The sequence below is a fragment of the Carassius gibelio genome, chromosome A21 (assembly GCF_023724105.1).
Source record: "Carassius gibelio isolate Cgi1373 ecotype wild population from Czech Republic chromosome A21, carGib1.2-hapl.c, whole genome shotgun sequence".
NCBI classification, from domain to species: Eukaryota; Metazoa; Chordata; class Actinopteri; order Cypriniformes; family Cyprinidae; genus Carassius; species Carassius gibelio.
Genome location: NC_068391.1, coordinates 17,003,288 through 17,015,144, shown reverse-complemented (window position 1 = coordinate 17,015,144; position 11,857 = coordinate 17,003,288). Strand labels below are relative to the sequence as shown.

Here is an 11,857-nt window from a genome sequence, read left to right as displayed (position 1 = left end):
CTATAAGCATCCCCCATGTGTATTTTTTGTAGGAAAAATATGTCTAAAAATTTCCATAATGCATTAATATAAGTGTGTGTATAAACATTCTCCAGATAATAATTTAATAATTATTTTTTTATTACAGTGTTCATATAAACAAGTTTAACAATGCACTCCTTACAGTACATTTACTTTTTTATTTATTTTTCTACAACAATATAGTTGCCTTTATATTTTAGGGAGTGAGTCTTTGGGCTCATTTTACATTATAGCCTATATGTATATATATATATATATATATATTTTTTAATTAATCTTGATGATCTTGATATACTATATATAACTTAATCTTGAAAATTGTACGGAAAATTGATAACCACCCCTTAACAAAGCAGTGGTTTAATCCAGGTTTTGGTTTAACCCACTGCAAATCAATTTTATACTAATTATACCAAGTGGAATCTATTAGTGTCCCTAATTTTGATTCAAAGTGTTTAACCTGCTCCTTGACAGACCAGTGAAGAACAATTCATGATGGCTCAACAAAAAGGCAACTAACGATAAAACAAAATATATATAAATATTTTAAATGTCACTACTGTTTGAAAGCTACTATCGTCACACACACATTATGAGTATTTTGTGGCTCATTTTAATAGTTCCGCTTCAAATACTCTGTTTGAGACGCCCCGGCAAAGTTTATGAAGAATCATACAAAGGATATTACAACTACGCTGACATGACCGATCGTCTTCATCGGTTTTCTCAAAAATACGCGCATATTTGCAGCCTCTCGAGCATCGGAAAGTCTGTCGAGGGAAGGGAGCTTTGGGTCACGAGAATAACAACGAGTCCGACTGCGGACATACCGGGCAAACCGAGGTTCAAGTATGTGGGTAACATCCACGGGGACGAAGCTTTATCAAGGCAGCTGCTAGTGTATCTGATCGAGTACCTGTTGACTCAGTTTGGCCGTGATGTGAGAGTAACCGAGCTGGTGAACCGGACTGACATCTATATAATGGCCAGCATGAATCCGGACGGCTTTGAGCGCGCGGTGGAGGGGGACTGCACCGGAAGAAGCGCGGACCGCGAGAACACCAAACATCACGACCTCGATAAGAGTTTCCCAGACCGGGATGAGTCCTTCAGTAAGACTTCAGAAGACATACCGGAGGTCACAGCTGTCATGCAATGGATTCTTGAGAAAAGGTATGTTTTTGTGTGTGTGTGTGTGTGTGTGTGTGTGTGTGTGTGTGTGTGTGTGTGTGTGTCTCTCTCTCTCTCTCTCTCTCTCTCTCTCTCTCTCTCTCTCTCTATCTCTCTCTATGGATAGATACATATATATATATAGAGAGAGAGAGAGAAATGTTTTTTTTTTTTGTCACACTGACTTTGCTTTAACAAACAAAAATAATTTACTAAATATTTTATTCTACATTTTAAGCCACGTTGACATTCATGTTTTTCAGTTTTAATAAAAATAAATGTATGAGGTCTATATGATGTTAAAAGAAATTGCCTTGGCAACGAACTAAAATAATATTGTTGAAGCACTAAATTTACTAACTGGGAATTCATACAAACTAATTGGAAAAGGATTAAATATACCTAAACAGTAATAAATAAATAAATAATGAATGATAAAAACACACAAAATTGGTTTAATATCTAACTAAAATTAAGATGAAAATATAAAATTAAAAGCTCTTTCAAAATCTTAAAACCTTTTAATATCAAGTATTTAGAACTGCATTACAAACACTGTATGCACTCCAAAATATCAAAATTGATATAAATTATTTTAGAAACCATTGATCCAGACACAAAATGAGCATAACTTTATATTGGAGTTAACTGCTTTTTTGTTTTGTTTTTTGTTTTTTAATGGAGAAATTGACTATGTAACCTTTTATACTATATTATTCAGTTGTATAATGTTCTGATTTGAGATTTTCACAAGTCAGATCTTTTCTCAAGAAGCGTTTCCTGCCATGCTTGTTTTCTCTGTGTCGTCTTTTCAAGGTTTGTCTTGTCGGGCAGTCTACGTGGGGGCTCCATGAAGGCCACCTACCCCTTCAATGATGACCGTTCCAATGCAGCCTCAGGGCTGACAACAGATGATGCTCTGTTTCGCCATTTAACACACACCTACACCGTGAACCACCCCATAATGAAGATGAACAATCCTGACTGTCCTGATGATCCAAACAACAGCTTTGGACATGGTATCACAAACGGTTTGATATTAAAAACACTTCTTGTACTCCATTGGAAATCCACTGAGCTGTGATTTGGTTTCCTGCGTGTGCACAGGGGGGATGCAGAACTACAACTACTTCAAAGGGAACTGTTTTGAAGTCACTTTTGGATTGAACTGCTGCAAGTATCCACCAGCTTCTCAGCTTTCCATAGAGTGGACCAAAAACAAGGAGGCCCTTCTTGCCTACATACATCAAGTGAGTTCACTTGAATATTTTATGTAGTCCCATGAATGGTCTAACAAACCTCATTTCCTTTCTGTTTTAGGCTCATATCGGTGTGCGAGGTTTCGTAATGACCAGCTCAGGCTTTGGTCTCCCAAATGCAACAATCTCAGTTTCTGGAACGGATCACAACATCACAACCTGGATATTTGGTGATTATTATCGCCTGCTGCTGCCTGGAAGATATGAAATCACCGCTAGCTCACCTGGGTGATTATTAGTAGATGCATAAATGATAATGACATGAAATGGGTCCAGATTAATGGAATTTTTCATGTTTCCTTCAGATATTTTTCAAGTACTGTCAAGAATGTGCCCGTGATTGAAGGCAAAGCCACACTTTTAAACTTCACTCTTGAGAAGCCTGCAGAGGAGATGTTATTGCTAGATCAATCAATAACCAATGACCATCTGAGCACACCTGGGCCTCCCATCTCAAAGTCTCCAATCCATACTTTGGATTTCCAACATCATAGTTATGATGAAATGGAGGTCTTCTTGCAACTGCTTAGTGTTGTCTTTCCTTCCATCACTTACCTGAAATCTGCTGGACGATCAGTGCAGGGCAGGAATCTTTATGTGATGGAGATATCCACCAATCCTGGTGTTGATCAGCAAGGTGCAATTGCGTATTGTCATATATAGATATAGATAGATAATATAGTTTCTAGTGATTACCTCTTTACTTCAACCAGGCAAACCAGAGGTCATGTTTTTGGGTAACCTGCATGGAAATGAGTTTATTGGTCGTGCGATTCTCCTAAACCTGGTTGAGTACTTGTGCCGCACTTATGGTGAAGATCCACTGGTCACACGTCTGGTCAATAGCACAATAATTCACATCATGCCTTCAATGAACCCAGACGGGTATGAATTAGCGCTAAAAGGTACAAGCAGATACTGTATATTGGTGAGTAGTTTCATCCTTGTCTTCTGTATTTACCCTGATTTTTTTTTTTTTTTTCCGTAGTTTTCAAGAAACGGGTCTCAGGAGACCTTAGCAATATTGGACATGATAACAGTCACCAAGTTGACCTGAATGCAAATTTCCCTAAAGAGTCAAGATCGGGAAATACTGTTCAAGCAGAAACTGAAGCAGTGATAAACTGGATCAAGGCCCATTTCTTTGTGCTGACTGCAAGTATACGTGGAGGTACAGAAAGTGGTTTGTGTTTGTCTTATGATGTTCATCTGTTTTTTTTTTTTTATTAAAACTGAACTGCTACTGTTATTCTCTAGGGTTCAGGGGAGTTGTGTACCCGAGTTCCCTTGACTCTGTTGATGAGGACATGTTCAAATCAGTTGCAGAAACCTATTATATGGTAAGCATATTGTATGTGCTGTGTAGATATCATGAATTATGTAACATCTGTGACATTTTAACTGACTAAATCATCTGCAGAAAACGTGTAGAATATCATTGTTTTCTTTAATGCTAGCATCACAAGCCTTTCTCAAATTGTTCAGTACTGTTGTCACTTCATTCCAGAAATCTCAGGCTTTTCAAGAGCCTCAGGCCTGTGATGTGCCAAGAACCAGAGAGAGAAAAGGCACCAAGCACCATCGTCCAGTAGCCAGCGGTGAGACTAAAGCATAATCAGATTTAAGTGATAATTAGATCAGAACTTGCCTTATTTACCATTTAAACGTCTGGGGTCAGTAAGATTATTATTGGTAGAAGTAGTAGTTGTTATCGAAAGAAAATCACTTATGCTAACCAAGGCTGCATATATTTGTTAAATACAGTAAAATAGTAATATTGTGAAATTACAATTTTAAAACAACTGTTGCCCTTTTTGTTATACTCATAAATGTAATTTATACCTGTGATGGCTAAGCTTAATTTTCATCAGCCATTACTCCAGTCCTCAGTCACATCATACAAATATGTTGATTTTGGTGCTCAAGAAACTTTTATTTTTATTTTAATTATCTATGTTGAATGTTTGTGCTGTTTAATATTTTTGTGGAAACCATGATAGGCTTTTTTAGTATTATTTGAATGGAAAGTTAAATCTTTTGTAACCTTATGAATCTCTTTAATGTCACTTTTGAATTCTTGCTGGATAAAAATTATTAGTTTCTTTAAAAATCTTTGTGAAGGGATGTTTGCTTGCTTTTTTAATACTAGATTTGTTTGTCTTGTTTATTCATTAGTACATATTTCTAGAGTATCCTGCTTCACATATAAATCGACACTGTTTTTGCATGATGTACAGTAGGAACTGATATGCTGACTTGGGCATATCACAGCACAGACACTTTAGCCGTTGACATCGGTCTGAGCTGTGAACTGCTTCCACCAGAGAAGCTTCTCTCCGAATACTGGGAGAAGAATCATGGCGCGCTTTTGCACTTTATACAACAGGTGGTTTATTTTTGATCATGATCAAGACATTAGTCTTTTCGGGTGAGCTATTCCAATTTAACCTTTGCATGGTTTGTGTGATGTCCCATATGTCAGGTTCATTTTTTTGTAAGCGGTGTGGTCACTGATGGTCAGTCTGGAAAAGGCATTGCTAATGCCACAGTCATGGTGGAAGGCTCAGGCCATCATGTCCACACCAGCAGCACGGGTCAGTACTGGAGACCTCTGGCTCCTGGTTCTTACCAGATCACTGCATCCGCTTCAGGGTAAGGCCTCGCAAGAAATGGACAAACTAACAGAATGCCATTTGTAAAATGGGTCCGCCATTACATTTCCTGTGATCGATCCACAGTTATACTCCAGTGTCGGTATCTGTCCATGTGTTGAAGACTCGGGTGGAGCCAGTGGACTTCAAGCTGAACAGAGATACATTGCAGCCATTTGTAGAGGAAGGAGAACAGAAGGACTTTGGGAAATTGGTGGAATGGCTTTTAGCTCCTGGTGAGTTGGATCAGTTGGTCCGCAGCCTTATCCCTGCTCAGACCTTGCAGTACCGAACCTACAAGGAACGCTCAGAGTTCCTGCGTGGATTGACCGTCAACTTCCCTCACATCACACGGCTATACAGGCATGTAATCCTGAAAATATCTCTATCCATTGATTAGTGCTGCTTGCTAAGGATCAAAGATTTGAGATGTTTTGACTTAAGTAACTATCTAAAACCTCTAGTTCAAACATCTTAATGTACGTAGATCATGGGTGTTTATTGGCTTGTTAAGTTGGAAAGTAAATGATGATCTGAATCTTCAATTGTTGTTGTTTGTCCCCCCCCCCCCCCCCCCCTCCTCCCCTCCTCATTCTTCCTGGGGTCAGTTTGGGTCAAAGCACTGAGTTTAGAACTATCTGGGCTCTTGAGATTGCTGGCAAATTGAAGTTCCCTCAACCTGCTGAACCCAAGATCCGTTTTCTGGCTGGAGTCCATGGTAATGCGGCAGTAGGTCCAGAGTTGCTGCTCGAATTTGCTTCTTTTCTCTGCCTCAACTACGGCAGGAACCCCACCATCACCAAGGCAAGCTTTACAAAAACTCTCAATAAACCCAAACAGAAAGCACATCAAAAAACTGGGCTATCACTTTACATTCTGATATTACTCTCCTCTCACTGTGAAGGATATGTGCTATGCTGCCTACATCTGGTGGGCCTGGAGTGCATTTGTCACCCTGTTTAAATGGCCAGCTCACTGGGATTAGACATCCTAGTTTGTGTATCTGTCATTAATACAGTTTTTGTTTCTTTCTTCTTAGCTGATTGACAGGAGCAGAATACTGATTCTCCCGTGTGTGAACCCTGATGGTAGAGAGAAGGCACAAGAGGGATTGTGCTCATCCAGTGTGGGGTACAACAACGCTCATGGCACAGACCTGGACACGGATTTCTTTTATGGTTTGTCAACACACTGCAATGAAATCATGTGATTGAACACTTCAATGCTCTGGTAGGAGTAAACATAAAGTTTGTATTGATACTTAGGGAATGCATCCGCACAGCCAGAGACGCGTGCAGTGATGGATTTGATTTCTGGGGGGACTTTCTCTCTCTCAGTAGTGCTAGAGGGAGGCTTTCTTCTGGCTACGTACCCCTATGACCGACCTAATCAGCATGGTAACCAACAGCACTATATATATATATATCATTAATATTACCCATTCTTTTATTTAATTATTTATTTTTGCGGGGGGGGGGGGGGGGGGGGGGTCTAACTTTAAGTATTAAACTCCTGCATGATCCTGCATAGTTTGTGCTTGAGTGATTGGTCTTCTTTTCATCTGGCCAGTGGAAAAAATGTGACATGGCACTTTTGACGGCTCATTTTGGCAAATGTTGTCGTCATATTTACTGTTGTTTGGTGACTTTTCGTAGATGGAATCCAGCCATTTCAATAGGAATCCACATGAATGGGAATTTGGAGTGAGGGCAAAAGATTTGTCCACATAGATTTCGCAACCGGTTCAGTTTAATGATATGGCTTTGCTGCACTGGCAAATGTAAAGCTGCTTGCTTCAAATGTGACCTCTGTGTGAGCTAAATTGGCAATGGACTATTATGTCTGCACTTTTTGTTCTGTTGACTTCTGTTCATAAGCATGTTAATGCTGAACCTGTGAATTTGTAACCTTTGACCAATAGATCACCTCGTAGCTGAATTAAAAGAACACTAATTTAAAGGAGTCATATGATGCAATTTCAAGTTTTCTGTCTCTTTGGAGTGTTACAAGCTGTTCGTGAATGGATAAGATCCCTAAAGTTGCAAAGACTAAAGTCTTAAACCCAAAGACATATTTTTTTTATATATAAAAGTTAACATCCACATTGCGTTAATTTGGCCTTCCAAAAGAGGACACAACTAGAAATCAGTGGTTTAGTTGTATTTACAACACTATTCCAGAATAGTTCAATGCAATGGGTATAAAGTCATTATTAATCCATAATTATGTCCCCACTAGATGCAACAAATGCCTTGTTTGTAATGGGTTTAATTTGTCTCATGTTCTGATTTGTGCTACCCTGTCAGATTTTTCTACCTCCCATTAGAACAGATGGTAGCATAATTCGAAAGCAAAATCCCTGATTCTATGAAATCCCAGCCCTAAGCCTGCCCACACAGTAGGATAAATACAGTGATGGTAATATAAACTGATAGGTAGCATTATTTGTTCGAACACCAGGATGCGGAATCATAGTGTTAAGGTTACACACGCTTGAGGTATTCGGCTAATCACAACGCACTGGATAGCTGACCAATCAGGCACTTTCAGACCAATGAGCTTTGTAAAAATCTGTGCATTTCAGAAGGAAGGGCATAGAGGATGTTTAGCATATGGAAAATGTTTATTTTTTTTTTTACTTTTTAAACCGCATAAACACAATTTCATTTCACCAAATATACAAAATAATGTTTGTTTGTTTTTTTTCAACATCATATGACCCCTTTAAAACTGCAGGAGAGTGGAGTAGATTGTATGTTTGATTTGGTGTTTAAAAAGATGCTGCTGAGTGTAACCTCATTTCACAAATGATGCCGTGTTTTTCAGAAATTTCACATGCTCAAAGTCTAGTGTGATCGCAGCTTTTAAGCAAATCATAGAGGATTTCATTTGACTCCACAGCACAAAATGAGGAGACCTTACGATATTTGGCCTCCTTGTATGCCAGCAGTCATCCTTTAATGCACTTGGGCAAACAGAAGTGTACTAAAAAGTCAGGTACTTTTGAAAGACTTTCAGATTCAAAGATTAAAGAAAAAATACTGCTATAATTAAATATAATCTTGGAATCATCATCTCATAATTCTTTGTGATTTGGCTAAAACTCAACAGCAGGAATCCCAGGAGGAGTCCTTCAGGGTGCGGATTTCAGATCTCACACTGGCAGCATGAAGGTACAGATGTTTTGGATCTCCTCCAGTGTAGCTTTCAGCATATTCCAATTAATGTCTTGAAGAGCAACATTTGTATTTTCTTTCAGGACTTTAGTTTGGACGTGGGCCATTGCCCTGAAATCACAGTGTACACTGGCTGTTGTACGTTCCCATCAGAAGCTCAGCTCTTCTCGCTGTGGATGGAGAACAGACTGCCTCTTTTCCGCATGCTGATAGAGGTGGACACGTTTTGAACTACCTTTTCCATCTTCTCAGAATAACCATATTTCCAGACAACTTAAACTCATTTGAATTCAAGTTTAACTCCTGGTGAATGAATGAAGGTTCACAGAGGGCTGAGTGGAGTCGTGAGGGACAGTAAAGGCCGTCCGGTGTCGGATGCTGTTGTTGTGGTGAACGGCTCTATGAATGTTCATGCAGACAGTCAGGGTCACTTCAACACTCTCCTGGCTCCAGGCACACATCAGCTGCTGGTTCAGGCCCATGGATATCGCCAAGAGCTCCAGCAGGCAGGTTCTAGTTTACTCACCGCTGTTATCAGGGGTGTTATCACTTTTATATATTAATAATAATAAAAAACATTATTTAACTTGGCTGATGTTGGAATAATAAAACTGTAAGGTAAATTAATGCAATACCATTCAAAAGTTTTGGGTCAGTACATTTATTTATTTTTGAAGGAAGCAACTTTTATTTAGCAAAGATGCATTAAATTGATCAAAAGTGACAGTAAATGCATTTTCAACATCCGATAAATGTTATAGGAATATTTCTGGAGGATCATGTGACACTGAAGACTGGTGTAACCACCTTTACGTAACAGGAATAAATGACATTTTTAATTTGGTGTAAATGGAAGTCTTATGTCTTATGAGTGCAACTGCTTTTGAATAAGAAAAAATGTAGAGCGGGTTGATGTTTGATAATTGTTGATGATAAACACAGCGGGGGGGGGGGGGGGGGATTGTCACAGCTGATTTCATATGCATAGTTTAATATATTTTATAGTTATTATTTTACAATAATATTTTGAGCACTTTAAAATGTTTTAAAAAGCTTACCAATCCCAAACCTTTGAATGGTAATGTACATAATAAAAGTCCTTTAGGGAAGTCGTGGCCTGAGAGTCAGACTCCCAATCGAAAAGGTTGTGAGTTTGAGTCCTGGGCCTGCAGGAATTGTGGGTGGGGAGAGTGCATGTACAGTTCTCTCTCCACCTTCAATACCATGACTGAGGTGCCCTTGAGCAAGGCACCGAACTCTCCCCGGGCACCGCAGCATAAATGGCTGCCCACTGCTCCGAGTGTGTGTGTTCACTGTGTGTGTGTGTGTGTGTTCACTGCTCTGTGTGTGTGCAATTCGGATGGGTTAAATGCAGAGCACAAATTCTGAGTATGGGTCACCATACTTGGCTGAATGTCTGCTGATCACACTGCTTCTGTCCAGCAGGTGGTGAAATTACACTCCTTCTACTAATGTTCTTCTCCTCTCTGTGGTTTTAGGTGCACATGTTCTCAGATAGAGTGACCGGGCCCATTGTAATCGACTTTACAGCAGACCGGGCTCGCCTCAATCAGGCTGTGTTTGTCATTACAACAGGTATTAAACAACTCCTTTTTTTTTTTTTTTTCAGTGGTCAAAAGATCTTGTTATAATTTACTAAATTAGATCATTTTCACAGGCTGTGATGCATTTCTATAGTAACTAATGTCAATAAAAAAATTTATTTTAATGTACATTTGTGATTTCTAAAACTGACATTAAATTATATAAAACTAGTTAATACTGTTTCTAATTAAAAAAAAATTCTTCATCTTTTAGAAAGTCAAAGCAGCCCTATAGCAAATGAAGGCAATGAAAATACAAAATATTTTTTATAGTTTCCGTTCATCAATGTAGACTTCTGCTTCTGAGAAAAGCGTGAAATGTGATAAGAGTCCATTAAATACCAAATATGTTCTAATTTACAATCAAGTATCCATATTTAACCTCATTTTTAAATCTTTGTAAAAAAATACATTGTAGTTTAAATTATGATTATTTTAATAATTGTTTCTTGTCAATAGTAAAACGAGTTGATGACCTGTATTATTAATAAACTGCCCTGAAATTCTTTATCCTCGTCTAGCCTCTCTGATGAGCATCTTGATCTGCGCTCTCCTCATCTGGCACCTTCGCTCTGCCATGTTCAGCCGCCTTCAAGACGGGCTTCGTTGGTTGCATCAAAAAAGGGATGTCCTCCGAATGGAAGCAATCGCTTCAGAGAAGTCACCCTTGCAACAGGAGTTTCCAGATGAGAGCGAGGATGAAGAGGACCCTTTCCTTGTGGAGGGGCACTGAATGTACGGTCACTGTGTTCAAGAATAAAATGTCATTGTCTTTATTCACAGTACGTCAAATAACTTTGTGAACAACAGATGCAGCTCTCTTAATGTGTAATAAACGGTGTGTTTTGTAAGATTTGTTCTCCTTAACCTCACATGCATTAACCAAGAAGGTATATATTTAGCTTATTTGCCAAGATTGTTGCTAGTGGTGGATGCACAGCTAGTTCAGGTTCAAATGTGTAGTGCATTGGATGAACAGCGGGTGGCAGTAAAGCACTTAGACATTTGACCAAAAAATTAAAGAATGGGGTGAGGAATAATGTTATCTAATAGCTGAGCAAAGTATTATTGTTATCCATAGAGTAGAGCACTTAGCACTTAAGGGGTGCTATTACTTTTGTAAGTGACCAGACATAAGAAATTTTGTCCGGCTCATGTTGTGTAAAAAGGTTTTTGCCTGTCTGGTGAATGTTAGAGACTTAATTCAGGTTTTTTTTTTTTTTTTTTTTTTTGCAAACACCATAGCAACATATTAAACTGATAACCTGGGCAGCATTCATATTGGTAATCCACACGAATGCATTAACTTCTTTACTTTAATTACTTTCCCCTGAAAAGTAAGGTAAGGGTTACTCATATTTTTCTATAATTAGTTCTGATGTAATTAAAATACTGTATAGACTACAAAACAATTCTATATTAAAAATGTAACATCTGATGTTAAAATTAAAAATTTTAATGTGTCCTTTTTTTCTGTCAAAGAGAGACTGGGACTCAGTTGCGAGTGCTCAAAAAAAGGTCAGTTTATTAGATAGGCTTTAAAGAGCCACACAGATGGGAAATCAAAAATTACCTGTATTACAGTGTATGATGTAGCTGTCGATCAGCGTAAACAATGTGCAAAGTAATTAAACCAAAAAGTGCACGATTTATAAAGTTATTGGTTTCTAAAGTAAGGAGTCAACTCTGAATCGCTGAAACGAGTCGTTATAGATTTCAAATCTTTTGCCCATCTCTATGTACGTCACTAGGAACACTTTGCATAATAATCTCCGCCTACCGTCTTGGGAGAAACAAAGCTCTGACCTGCCTCACCCCCCACACAGACACGCTCTGGTTGGTGTGATAGCATCATGTCGAGGAGACAGTGTGTTTTTAATTGTAAAGGCAAGTTTGTTTTATTTTCACTGCCAAAGAATGAAGATCAGAAGAACCAATGGCTAAAATCCATTTTTACCACAATACCAGAGCAGTAC

At 38.6% G+C, this 11,857-nt stretch overlaps 1 protein-coding gene across 4 annotated transcripts; it reads left to right on the top strand.

The window, feature by feature from the left end:
* Positions 1-468: 468 nt before the first annotated feature.
* On the top strand, positions 469-10,732 carry LOC127941988 (carboxypeptidase D). 4 transcript variants are annotated; one of them, XM_052537497.1, is made up of 21 exons: positions 469-1,194; positions 2,008-2,210; positions 2,299-2,441; positions 2,512-2,678; positions 2,756-3,087; positions 3,164-3,355; positions 3,439-3,621; positions 3,708-3,790; positions 3,958-4,048; positions 4,691-4,836; positions 4,933-5,102; positions 5,189-5,464; positions 5,710-5,905; positions 6,141-6,279; positions 6,367-6,498; positions 8,003-8,098; positions 8,216-8,274; positions 8,361-8,492; positions 8,598-8,783; positions 9,777-9,873; positions 10,403-10,732. In XM_052537497.1, the coding sequence occupies exons 1-21, from the start codon at positions 572-574 to the stop codon at positions 10,612-10,614; spliced, it is 3,858 nt and encodes a 1,285-aa protein (XP_052393457.1). In that variant the 5' UTR covers positions 469-571; the 3' UTR covers positions 10,615-10,732. The 4 variants fall into 4 exon arrangements, with proteins under 4 accessions (XP_052393457.1, XP_052393456.1, XP_052393458.1 ...); XM_052537496.1 differs by having other exon boundaries at positions 8,213-8,274; XM_052537495.1 differs by having other exon boundaries at positions 470-1,194; positions 4,688-4,836; positions 8,213-8,274.
* Positions 10,733-11,857: the final 1,125 nt, after the last annotated feature.